This window comes from Lacerta agilis, chromosome 2 (assembly GCF_009819535.1).
Source record: "Lacerta agilis isolate rLacAgi1 chromosome 2, rLacAgi1.pri, whole genome shotgun sequence".
NCBI classification, from domain to species: domain Eukaryota; kingdom Metazoa; phylum Chordata; class Lepidosauria; order Squamata; family Lacertidae; genus Lacerta; species Lacerta agilis.
In genome coordinates this window covers 69,866,492-69,879,912 of record NC_046313.1, presented here as the reverse complement: position 1 = coordinate 69,879,912, position 13,421 = coordinate 69,866,492, and the positions used below count along the sequence as shown (strand labels likewise).

Genomic DNA, 13,421 nt, shown 5'->3' with positions numbered 1-13,421 from the left:
GGCCCCTCCCCATTCCTCTTGTGGAAATCGCTTTCATGGGTGGTTCCTTTGTTTCCCCTCTCCCCCTTTATGATTTTCTGCCATCTGTTGTTTAGGCAAGCTTTCCAGCAGCACCCATAGTTTTTATTCCTGGGTTTTAATCTGCCATACTGTATTTTAGTACATTTTTAGATTGTTGGGCTTTAGTGTTTGTGTTCAGAATTCTTTGTGCATTTATTCATTTAGCAGAATGGTAAATCTCAAATATTTTAAACTGATAGATACTAAGCCTGAAGCCCTGTCTTCAGGATTGCTTTCTCCTGCATGAACCCTGAGATCAGCAGAAGAAGCTTTGTCTGTGTCCCAACTGTGCGAGGTTAGATCCTCAAGGTGTGAGCAGGGCAGGACTTTACTTGCAGTGTCACCCTAATTCCGGATCTCCCTTTTCCGAAAGCTACTATCGGGTTTAAGGAGCATACGTTTTTTTAAAGTCACATAAGTAATTGATGATGCTAAAAGACTTCTTGAATGCCACCTTCTCCTTTCAGGCTTCTTCCTACACACATGAACAGATTGTAGAGATGATGGAGTTCCTAATAGAATATGGGCCGGGACAGCTCTATTGGGATCCAGCAGAGGTCTTCCTCAAGCTGTCTTGTGTGCAGCTCATGCTCCAACTTATTTCAATAGCATGCAACTGGAAGACCTACTATGCTAGGTGAGAGAATTGAGCATTATGCAAGCATGCAGTGAGTTACAGTCAGTTGCCCCAGGCGAGTGTCTGCCACATGCACGCTCTTCTAGCCTGGAATGACTGCTGGTGTAGTGGATTTGTGTTATTTTGTGTAGCTGATCTTTGCCTTAAAAGGGTTCCACAACCACTTGCTTTTGTTTTCTAGGAATGACACAGTGCGTTACGCTCTGGATGTTCTGGCCATCCTTACAGTGGTTCCTAAAATCCAGTTGCAGTTAGCAGAGGCGGTAGATACGGTGGATGAGGGCGGAACTTCTATTTCCATTGTGGGTATGTAGAACATTACCTTTTCAGTCGGTTTCCATCCTTCCTTTATAAATCTCTTCACTAGTTGCTGAATTTTTCAGTAAGCGTTAAGCTGCCTCCTATGCTAGGCAGGAGGCACTAGATGCCTTTGAATGCCAATTGAATGCCGATTATGGATGGAGAGGGTGCTGTTGCTCAGGTCCTACTTTGGGCTTCTTGTGGTCATCTGATTGACCACTCTTGAGACCAGAGTGCTGGAGCAGGTAGGCCATAGGCCTCATCCAGCATGGCTCTTTGTAGGTTCTTAAATACCGATGTGTCCTATTTGGATAGACTACTGATTCAGTGTCCTTTTTTGTTAGGTATCAGCATCATCCTGGGGCTTGCCGAAGGAGAATTCTTTATCCACGATGCAGAAATCCAGAAGTCAGCCCTTCAGATTATTATTAACTGTGTGTGCGGCCCAGATAACCGCATCTCCAGCATTGGCAAATTCATCTCTGGCACCCCACGCCGAATGCTCCCCCAAGCACCCAGGAGCGGCGAGCACACTCTGGCCAAGATGTGGAACGTAGTGCAGTCCAACAACGGCATCAAAGTGCTGCTGTCTCTGCTGTCTGTGAAAATGCCCATTACAGATGCGGACCAGATCCGAGCGTTGGCCTGCAAAGCCTTGGTCGGGTTGTCCCGGAGCAGTACGGTCCGGCAGATCATCAGCAAGTTGCCTCTCTTCAGCAGCTGCCAGATCCAGCAGTTGATGAAGGAGCCTGTGCTCCAGGATAAGCGCAGCGAGCACGTGAAGTTTTGCAAATATGCCGCTGAGCTGATTGAGCGGGTCTCTGGGAAGCCCTTGCTGATTGGGACAGACGTCTCCTTGGCACGACTTCAGAAAGCAGACGTCGTGGCTCAGTCGAGGATTTCGTTTCCCGAGAAGGAGCTGCTGCTTTTGATCAGGAACCACCTCATCTCTAAAGGGCTGGGAGAAACTGCTACCATCCTTACCAAGGAGGCGGATCTACCCATGACGGCTGCTTCTCATTCCTCCGCCTTCACCCCTGTTCCTGCTGCTGCCTCTCCTGTGCCTCTGCCTCGTACCCCTCGCATAGCGAATGGCATTTCTGCCCGGTTGACTAACCACCCTTCCGTAGTTCCCGCTGCTTCCTCTGTCCATGCCCAGCCAAGGCAGGCTGCCTGCCAGGGCTCACTTGCTCTTCCAGGGCCATCTCAGGCTACCAGCTCTCCAGTGATTGGCAGGATTAGCTTTGTTCGAGAGAGGCCGTCTCCCTGCAACGGCAGGAAAATCAGAGTGCTTCGGCAAAAATCAGACCATGGCGCCTACAGCCAGAGCCCAGCTATCAAAAAGCAGCTGGACAGGCACCTCCCTTCCCCTCCCACACTGGACAGTATAATCACAGAGTACCTTAGGGAACAGCATGCTCGCTGCAAGAACCCTGTGGCCACTTGCCCTCCTTTCTCTCTTTTTACACCCCACCAGTGTCCTGAGCCAAAACAGAGGCGCCAAGCGCCAACTAACTTTACCTCGCGGCTGTCACGCAGGGCAGCCTTTCCAAAGTACGGCGGGGTGGATGGCGGATGCTTTGATAGGCACCTTATATTCAGCAGGTAAGGAAGATGCTGTTTCTCAATTCCTTTGAATCTTTGGATCCAGCTTTCCAAAAGATAGACTTGAGTACCCATATGCATTTTGGACGAAACCTGTGGCTTTTTGCCCCATTCCTTGTTTTTCCATCTACTGACCATTTTCTCCAGCATCTTCCACGTTAGGAGCATTCATAGATATTTCCGTTCCCTTTAGATGGCACCTGAAGTCATGACTTCCAACCTAGCAATTTATCGCATACAGTTTTTAAGCTTCATCTTCGTTTGGTCATTTGCCAACCCTCCTCTTGCATTTTTAACAGCTCGCTTTCTTACTCAGTTGCGCTTTGATTTCCCAGGTTCCGTCCAATTTCTGTGTTCCGGGAAGCAAATGAAGATGAGAGTGGCTTCACATGTTGTGCATTTTCTGCACGGGAGCGATTCCTGATGCTGGGCACTTGCACGGGGCACCTGAAACTCTACAATGTCTTCAGTGGGCAAGAGGAGGCCAGCTATAAGTGCCACAACTCTGCCATCACACACCTTGAGCCTTCTAGGGTAAGGAAGAGTAACATAGCAGCATGGGCCTCTGCATCACAACAACCTTGTGGTTCTAGGCTTCATGAATGATACAGGGAGGGGGTTAGTCAAGTCTCCCTTCAAGATCAGGATGTGGAGCTAAGCCAGGAAAGAACATAAACCTCTCCTCTAATTTGGGATTGTTTATAAACAATACATGCTTCATACCCCCGCCCCCTATTCCATTGTTCCTCTCACTTTGCCGTCTTGTCCCAGCTCCTGCCAACCTAGCAGTTCGAAAGCACACCAGGGCAAGTAGGTAAATGGGTACCGCTGCAAAGAGAAGGTAAATGGCATTTCTGTGCACCCTGACTTCCATCACTGTGTTCCGTTGTGCCAGTAGCAGTTTAGAAATGCTGGCCAAATGAACTAGAAAGCTGTCTGTGGCCAAACGCTGGCTCCCTTGGCCTGAAAGCAGAGATGAGCACCACACCCCATAGACAAATTTAATTGGACTTAACCTTCCGGGGGTCCTTTACCTTTACATTTTACCTTACTACAGTGTACCCTTTCATTGGGTGTTATGGTGTGAATATATTAGTGTAAGTGGGCATTTTTAGTGATTGCTTTCTGTAATTTGTCATAGGTCTCCAAATTTCCAGTATATTATTATTCAAGCCGCTTGTGAGTAATACGGAATTATAGCAAGGGGAGGGGCAAAATGTTACCTGTCAGTTTCAGTCTCATCCAGTATTTTGTGGCAGGGGAAGAGAGATCATTCATTATGCATGGATACAACAACAACAACAACAACAACAACAACAACAACAACAACAACATTTGCGAGGGAGATGAGGCTGATGTGGGTTTAATATGTATTTAAACAGGAAAAATGCTTTTCTATTAAATCTGAAAGTATGAAAGTTTGTGGGAGAGATTGATTCTAGAAAACCAGTCCCTGTTTGCAAGGCACTCATTTTCCATATTCCACCAGCAGAGGCCACAAATCAATTTGTTAAGGGATACATTTACCCGCTCCGTCGGTAGGGCATGAGACTTTTAATCTAAGGGCCATTCCTGCATTGCAGGGGGTTGAACTAGATGACCCCATGTGTTACCTTCCAACTTTACAATTCTCTGATTCTAAGTGACAGTTATCACAGTTGTAAGCCAATGGGGTGCCGTCCAGGTTTTATGGGTGACAACTTCCATCAGTGTTAGCTAGAATGGCCAGTGGTCAGGAATGTAGTCACGCCATTTGGAAAGCACCATTTTTGCTACCCTTGTTTGAGGTTAATCTTGTGAAAAGCTCACTTCCGCATGCTGCTGTGCATTATAAGAACATAAGAACCCTGTTGGATCAAGCCGAAGACACATCTAGTCCAGCATCCTGTTCTCACAAGTTACTAACCAGATGTCTAGAGGAAGCCGGCAGGCAGGACACAAGTGCCACAGCAACTCTCTCCCACTTGTGATTCCCAGCAGTTGCTGCTGCTGCTGCTGCTGGTGAAGCTTTGCTCAGAACAGGTCATTTGGAGTGGCCACGTACCCCAAATGACTGATCAGATGATCTTTGGATTTACCTGCATCACAAATGTGGTGACATTGGCTGTTAGACTTCCAGTATTGTTACCTACCAAAAATGTTGTTTGCATCGTGGCACAATTAGCAGCTCTGATGACTTTCTTACTTCCCAGAACAAAATGGCAGGGAATTTCCCCCAACATCCTGCTAAATAAGAATACATCCACATGCATAATAACGATACACTTCTACTTCCTTGTGTTGTCTCCCCTAAACTGCAGGACGGCTCTTTACTGCTGACATCTGCATCTTGGAGCCAGCCCCTCTCTGCATTGTGGGGAATGAAGTCTGTCTTTGAAACCAAGTATGTACACTCTTTATTGTGTTTTCATTACCCCGATAGACCAGACCATTAAAGGAGCAATCTGTTAAGTGACTATAATCCTATGGACTTGTTCAAATGCATATTAGGCGGATGACAGATAGATAAAGATTGCCCTAGTAATGAATATAGCTGGCTTTTATAGTAGCAGAGGAGTGACTATATTTTATGATTAGCTCAAGAACCAGTATATTCTGTATTATGTGATGCAATAATACATTAAAAGGTGTTACATCTAGGTGCACAAAATGACTCTTGAGAAACATTGTTGCTTTGATCTCTTACTGCTTATTGAATATTTGATTCTCCTGTGTAGGCATTCCTTCACAGACGACCACTATGTGGAATTCAGCAAGCACTCTCAGGACAGGGTTATTGGCACAAAGGGGGACATTGCCCATGTAAGTATCACTTTTAAAATCTCCAAAGCCAATTTAATATTCTCTGTGTGAGCATGTTGTAGCCATTTAATGCCAGAACCATTTCTTATGGGAAGAACTTTGAAACATTGCATAGAGTAGGGATGAGGAACTCCAAACGTTCTGGGTCCACAGTTCCCATCAAACCTGATAGTTTGCCATGCTGGCTAGGACTGATGGAAGTTGTAGTCTTATCAACATCTAACGGATCACAGATTCATCATCCTTGGCGGTATAGGATTAGATTAATACTGAACAAGTTTGGTGAACTGAAAAAAAAAAATGAAATTCAGTAGCCCAACCATAGCCATTACATAACAGAACAGAAGAGAAGTGCTGTTAGAGAGGGCTAACTAAGCTCTGATGTTGCTTGAAAGATCTAGCAATTAATTCAAATGTGATAGTGCCATGGATGGATCTGGTGATGGAACTCGCTTTATGGAGACTGGATTAGATGACCTTTGACCTCATTGGCTCATTAATGTCCAATGGTGAAACCTGGGCCCCTCCTAGGTGTTATGCCTGCCCTTCCTTTGGGGATCTATAATGCCTAGCCTAGTTGATTTATCATAAAGGACATTTTCTGGATTGTTTCCTAGGACACATTCACCTGGAAATTATCCCCCCCCCCAATATATAATTTAATGTTTCCTCATTGGTTTAAAAATAAATTGTTAGAGATTTTATAGAGAACCTGTACTTTATTACAGGATGAATGAAAATGAACCAGTAATTTTGCTTTTCTAGTATAACATATCAAATATTCTTTGTCCTGAGGAGTTAGAAGCAATCTGAAGGTGGCAGTGTCAAGCAGAGTTAATCTCAGGGACTGTCTTACTTTAGGAAGACAAATGTCATCAAGCATAAATCTATTCAAATTCTTCACAATTTACCTTGGCCTTTTGTTGATTTCCCTATATATTTGCATTTAAACAAAGTACTATTTCTATGTTGCCTTGCTGTGTTCTTTATCTTAGCCTTCAAAAGAAATCTGATCTCACCTCATGATCAGGTCATTTGGGAGGCAACAGGCTAAAAATGTTTATTCTTAGCTTCGGCAAAGGGAAATTAGTGTTTAAGAGATCCTGTACATAAAATGTATCTGAGAGAAGGGTAAAGGAAACAAATTCAAATGTTCAGATTATGGTTTGATTTCCAGTTAAGCATCTATATGAAAATAATTTTAAAGAAAACAAGTCTGCAAAAATCTTTTTAGCATATATGTCAGAATAGTAACTTTTCATTTTGTGACACTTTTTCCACCATGTGGTACATGGAATCCTTTATGGTAGTCTCTTTATTTCATTACCCACAGTCCCTAATATCAATTAGGGTCGCCCCCCCCCCCCCCCCCGTAATGGATTGAGACTTTGCACCACAGTTTTCTGAGTAGCAGCCTTTACTTCTTGGTCAGTTTGCACATTCTCTGGCAATTAAGAAAGAAATTTCCATCGTAAATGAGCAGTAGTGGATGCGCTCCTCAGGTTACACTGCTCTAGAAACCTCATGCTTTGCCAGTTTGGATAGCTTATGCCACTTGTGAAAGGTTGTTCTTGGTTGACTCCTTTAAAATTTGAAGAAATCTCAGGAAACATTCCTGTATTGAAGCAGAATGTACAAACTGGCAATATTACTATTTAGTATCAGCTGTGTGCGAAGTGCTACACAGAGCGCAGAAGTAAAAAGCAGTGAATCTGCAGCAATTTATGAAAAGCATAAAAATAAAAATTAAATTGTTTTCTTAAATTTACCTGCAGCATGTTAAAAGACTAGCGTATTTTTATGGCATAGGCTTCTGTAGACTAGGATCCATCTTATAAAAGCTTATTCCCCAATCAATAGTCTTTAAGGGTGCTGCATAATTCTTAACTGATTTTGCTGTGACATGCTAACATGGCTACACCTATGGAACAACACAGGTTTGGTCCTTTGTCCGATAGGCTTGCATCTTTAGTTATTTTTTTTAAAAAAACCCAGTGTAGTGCCATTTTACAGTGTTTGTTTATTCTTTTGCTGCTTTTTTAAAAGAGGATTGTGTAAATTTAAGGGACACTTGGTCGTTGAGAGTATCAAGGTATAGTAAAAAATGATTTAATTCAATAGTTAGGAAATAAATGCAGGGGACTCTTAGATACTTGTGAGGTTCCTACTACTCGTTTTCCTTGATTGGTGACTGTGGGAATCTAGGAAGAATCAACCCTTCTTAGAATTCTTAAAATTTTTACTCCTAACACTGTAGTAGGTAGCAATGCAAATAATTCACCTACTGTTACATAAGCTAGCAAAGGAAGCATACCACCTGCTTCTTACCCTTATTGAGTGGCTGCCTTACGAAAGGTTTATGTTTTATGCAGCACAGTGCTTTATGCATGCAGCACAGTGGACCCTCAGGTTACGTTACCTTCGGGTAACGTAACTTTCAGGTTGTGAACACAGCAAACCTGGAAGTGGGTTTGCCACATACACAGAAGCGCTCTGCACAGAAGCACTCTATGGCGCCGTGTGCATGCACAGAACAGGCACCTCCGGTTACAAAGATCCTGTTCGTAACTGGAGGTACCACTGTAATGCCCTTTGATTTCTCTCTAACCCAGTAGTGTCTGTAATGATTTCTGTGCACTGATCATGAACTTGTAAACTCTTTTCAAGGCGAATGAGCAAACTCAGGGCAGGTGGTTGTCTGCAAAAATTGATTTTGACATGATTGCACATACTTTTGTTCTCTTTAGATACAAACGAATTGCAGATCTTGACTATTTTCTTTTCTTCTTTTTAATCCAAAAGATCTATGATATTCAGACTGGCAACAAGCTGTTAACTCTGTTTAATCCAGATCTTGCAAACAACTACAAGAAGAATTGTGCCACTTTTAACCCCACAGACGATCTTGTCTTAAATGATGGCGTCCTTTGGGATGTCCGCTCTGCACAGGCTATTCACAAGTTTGATAAATTCAACATGACCATCAGTGGTGTTTTTCATCCAAATGGGCTGGAAGTCATAGTCAACACAGAAATTGTATCCTTTGTGCCTGAGCTGTGACTCACACAATGATCTTAAGGAGCTTGGCGTGCTGAGCAAATGATTGCAGAATGTAGTGTAATGTTTCTTGTCCTATCAGATGAAATGCAATAATAGGATTCTTCAAGATAGGGCAGTAGCTTGGATTAGTAAGTTTGTTGGCTGTGCATATTGCAATGCCAAGTTGGGCCCTCCTGTTCAAAGTGGCTAGGACAAAGCGCTTTGCTAGCAATATTGTAAAGTTGAATTCAGAGAGTCATTGTTGTCTGATTCTCAAATATTAATGAGGGTGGCAGTTCAGAATTGGGCCAGGGAGGAAGATGGGACAATCAGACCTAGTAGACCAGCCTTCTGTAACCTAGTGCCGTCATCCCTGATCTCATAATGCAGACCATTGGCCATGCAGATTGGCACTGACGGGAGTTGTAGTCCAAAACAACGACACTTGCTTGGAGAAGGTTGGGCTAGAGGAAGTCCTAGATATTGGGAAGTCCTGCTTGATCTTGGTGGCAGCTGCTGAATCAGTGCTGACAGCTTTGCCACTGGCATTTTCTGTAACATCTACCAATGATATATTTGGCATTATTCACATGCTAATTGCTGCTGCAGGTGTTGCAATAGATGATTGCGTGGATTTTTCCCTAACACGTTCCCCAGTGGGACCTGCGAACTTTCCACTTGCTACACACAGTGCCAGCCTTGGATCAGTGCCGTGTAGTCTTCAACCATACTGGAACAGTCATGTACGGAGGTAAGATTCCCATTAGTAAGGTGCCTGTTCCTATGTTACTTTGTGGTAGTTAACAAAAACATACATAGCCAAGGCATGCAGAATTGCATGTTTTGTCACTAAAAAAAAAAAAGGCTCCTGGCTCAGCTGTGTGCTGGGTCTCAACAGGGTGTGCAAAGTCTTCCTGTAGAGTTCCAAAGGTGGGCTGAAACTTTGCAGCGGTTTGACTGACTGGTTAGTTTCGGCTACTTGTAGAAATACAGAAGGGATGCTTGCTGGTTCCCGGGGGCCTTGCATAGATGCTCTGTTTGGTTCCTCCTCTCTCCTCATTTTCTAGCACTTCTTGCTGTTACCCTGATATCTTGTTCCCTCTTCCAGATTATCCGTTTCCCCACTTGTTCCTTCCTCTTCCTGCCAATTCAGCCTTACTCACCTACTCAGTTTTCTTTTTTCTCAAGCCCATCCTTCCCAACTCAGAGCCTATGCATACTTATTCAACAGGTAGCTCAAATTCTTCAGAGAAAAATGCTACAGATCTATATGCTTTTTCTGAATATGCCACTCCAATGGTCTATGGCAGCCTTCTTCACTTGGCGCTCTCAAAATATTTGGGTTACACTTTCCTTCAGCCCTAGCCACCATAGCCCAAGGGTCAGGGGCTATGGGAGTCATAGTCCCAAACATCTGGAGGGCACCAGGTTGGGGAAGGCTGCTCTAGTTGGTCCCATTCTCCATGTTTCAGTGTCACATGTGCTTTGCATGCAGAAGGCACCAGCTTCAGTCTCCCACATCTCCAGGTTGGGCTGGCAATGCCACCTGCCTGTAACCATGGAGAGCTGCTGCCAATCAGTGTGTACAGTACTGAGCTAGATGGACCATTGGCCTGGCTCAGTAAAAGGCAGCTTCCTATGCTCCTGAAACAATTTTAGACCATCAGAAACTGCTTACTTAAATACCTTTTCCCCTTGATCAGCAATGTTGCAAGCTGACGATGAAGATGATCTTCTGGAAGAGAGGATGCGGAGTCCCTTTGGATCATCTTTCAGGACTTTCAATGCAACAGACTACAAACCAATTGGTAAAGATGGTGCTTGTGCTTACCTGAATTTATATTGAGCAAAACTACATATATTACTTCACTTTCTTTGCAGAAAGCTTCTAGCTTGCTTCCTGGAGAAATGGCCATAGATGTCATTACACCTCCTTTTCAGAATGCAGTTGTGGTTCAGCTTCACTAAAAAGGATTTCCTTGTGAACAGCTAGGGAAAGAAGGGGTTGCACCAAGAGGACCAGAACCCTCCTCCCCTGTCTATATATGTAAAACAAGGCAATGCTTTGAAATGATGCTCATCATGGAGAGATTTGTTAAAAGGTTGCACTATGCCTGATACGTTTTTGCCTGTAGCTTTGAATGAATCACCCTGTTAGTGCAAGAAAAATGTATTTGCCCTGAAGAAGGTGATAGACTGTAGCATGGTTTAGCTTAGTTGTTGTATTTTAATCTTTGTTGGATGCTGTCCAGAGTGGCTGGGGAAACCCAGCCAGATGGGCAGGGTATAAATAAATAAATTATTAATAATAATAATAATAGTCAAAGCATAAGATTATTAATCTCACTGAGTTGTGGATTTGAGCCCCATGTTGGGCAAAAGATCCCTGCATTGCAGGGGTTTGGACTAGATGACTCTTCCAACTTTACAATTTGATGGTTTAATACATTACTCAACTTTTTGAGGTTTTGTTTGGTTCTTTTTTGGCTTTCAGCATCTTTTGTCTTGGCTAAATGTGGATTAAAACATGTGTTCTTTTCCAGCCACCATTGATGTGAAAAGGAACATATTTGACCTGTGTACAGACACAAAGGACTGTTACTTGGCAGTGATTGAGGTAAATGTATTTTTCTTGCATTACAAGAACCAAGCAAGGTAATCAAACAACTGTTCAGTTGTAAGCGTAGGTGTGTAACTAGGATGGAGAGATGATGATGATGATGATGATGATGCAGATGGTATTGCTCAATTTAAGTCAGTCCAGCATGTTGGATGGAAGCTAACCTACCATACTTGGTATCTGGTTCCTGTTTCAGAACCAAGGAAGCATGGATGCCATGAACATGGATACTGTCTGCAGGCTCTACGAGGTGGGCAGGCAGCGTTTGGCGGAAGATGAGGAGGATGAGGAGGAAGACCAGGTAGCATATACAAAATGTCTCCTTTGTTGAACTTCTTAGAAAAGCTTTGAAAATAGCTTTTAAAGGTGGTATCCAACTAACATCTTGGGAAGGAAACCTAGAACAGATTTGTAGGGTGGGGTGCAAGGAGTTGTGCAAGTGGGGATCCCTGGGCTGATGGAACACACTGTGTAGCACTACACTGGGTGCAACCCTAAATCTTTATCATATGTTATTTATCTTACGTGGTTTTGGTTTGTTATAACAGATAGCACACTAAAGCAATTTTGAGTTGAGTTCTGATGAGTGAAGTAGCTTGTATTTGTTGAGCTGCTAGCAGGAACAGTTTTTTGGTGTCCTTTTTTGCAGTAGTGATATTATTTGTTTGTCTTCACTTTTTTTGTTAATTGCTTTTACTATGCTAATAGGTGATTGATTGTATGAATCAGTCGCAGCATGCCTAAACTAAGCAACCAAATGGATAGCTCTGTTCAGGATGTGAATGAGAAAAGAGACAGTTATTAATATGTCTTCTCGTGGTGATTTATGGATTTTCCTGGCACTCACGCAGCAGCTACATTTCCAACAATCAAATAGGTAGAGTTCCCTTAAAAGTGGGCCAACACATACTGTGGAAATGAATCCAGAGCTGCTTAAGAGATTCTGCTTTTTTCTTGTGTATTAGGACCATTGTTTCACAGATATACTCTATTGTAGTTAACTCTTAAAATGGCTAAAATACTGTTGTTGCTTAGGGTTGCAGAAAGTAATGTGACTTCCTAAGTTTGTGGTACATTTCTTTGTGCCAAACTGTCTGCCAAATGATCAACAATAATGATTCTGTATGGTTGTTGGTTGGTTTTTGCTTGTTTGTTCCAGGGTAGAAATACCATCAGTGTTTACAATAGAAACAAAGTCAAAGCTGCAGTCATGGCAGAGGAAAGTTGAAACCTTTTTCTTTTTGCTTAACTCAGAATAAAATTACTTTGCTTGGTTTCAAGGTATGTTATTTATATTAGGATGCACGAAAGCTTTCCCTTTGGGCAGTTATTTGCTCTTTTATTGTAAGGAGGGGTGGAATCAAATACTTTGTCTGTTCTTGACCCCATGCAATCCATTTAAGAGAATGCTTATTGTGACACCCACCCACCAGAAACTCCTAAGTCCCCAGTCCTAATGTGAAAGTTGAACTCAGGCAGCAGATATCTTTACATTATATGTTCAAATGCTGGTGTTCCAGTTTGTTTTGAGTCTTGGGGAAATTGGCTCTGTGTCTCTCTTAATTAATTTTTCCAAGTACTAGGTTGTTGCTTTAAACCATGGTTGTTCAAGCAATGGAGATATGAGATAGAGCCAATGCTGGCTCCCCAGAGGTGCCTAGACCTGGTGGCACTTCTTTGCTTTACAGCAGTGATCTTTGCGCCCTCGCCTGTTCATGCTTGCTTGCTTCCTGCAGAATAAAAGGACAAAATGAGGTGTCAGATGCAATGAGTTGTCAAGCCTGGAAGAAAGTCTGTCCAGCTGTATAGAAGCCCCTCTCATTTGCTAGGGGCATGCTGTAGGGTAGGCCAAATAATAAAAATAAAGAATGGTTTGAGCAAAATGGTGTTGTATGCAGGGAGTTGGATGAGATGACCCTTAGGGTCCCTTCCAACTCTACAATTCTATGAGTCTGTGATTATTTATAGGAAATTGGCAGGTTTGTGTGTAAGGCCACCACCCCATTTTAGGCTATATTAAACCCTTCATGGATCACTGCCTTGTCGTGGCGAAGGGGCTTGAAGTACTCCGGAAGCTATGGACAGGTCAAGATGGACAGGTCATAGTGGAGAGTTTGGACCAAACGTGATCCACCTGGAGTAGGAACTGGCAAGCCACTCCAGTATCCCTGCCAAGAAAACTCCATGGACAAAGACAACAGGCATATAAAAGATATGACGCTGGAAGATGAGCCCCTCAGGTCGGAAGGCGTCCAACATGCTACTGGGGAAGAGCGGAGGACAAGTACAAGTAGATCCAGAGCTGATGAAGCGGCTGGGCCAAAGCCGAAAGGACGCTCAGTTGCTGATATGCCTGGA

General features: G+C 43.3%; 1 protein-coding gene across 7 annotated transcripts in view; it reads left to right on the top strand.

Moving 5' to 3' along the window:
* Positions 1–13,421, top strand: part of DCAF1 (DDB1 and CUL4 associated factor 1) — a 57,553-nt gene that overhangs the window by 26,266 nt on the left and 17,866 nt on the right. For all 7 annotated transcript variants that reach the window (XM_033140633.1, XM_033140632.1, XM_033140630.1 and 4 more), the window contains 11 exons: positions 528–697; positions 879–1,003; positions 1,342–2,602; positions 2,938–3,136; positions 4,903–4,985; positions 5,320–5,404; positions 8,207–8,440; positions 9,101–9,194; positions 10,147–10,251; positions 10,987–11,060; positions 11,260–11,364. In XM_033140633.1, coding sequence (XP_032996524.1) covers positions 528–697; positions 879–1,003; positions 1,342–2,602; positions 2,938–3,136; positions 4,903–4,985; positions 5,320–5,404; positions 8,207–8,440; positions 9,101–9,194; positions 10,147–10,251; positions 10,987–11,060; positions 11,260–11,364 — 2,535 coding nt within the window. The remainder of the gene's footprint in view (positions 1–527; positions 698–878; positions 1,004–1,341; positions 2,603–2,937; positions 3,137–4,902; positions 4,986–5,319; positions 5,405–8,206; positions 8,441–9,100; positions 9,195–10,146; positions 10,252–10,986; positions 11,061–11,259; positions 11,365–13,421) is intronic.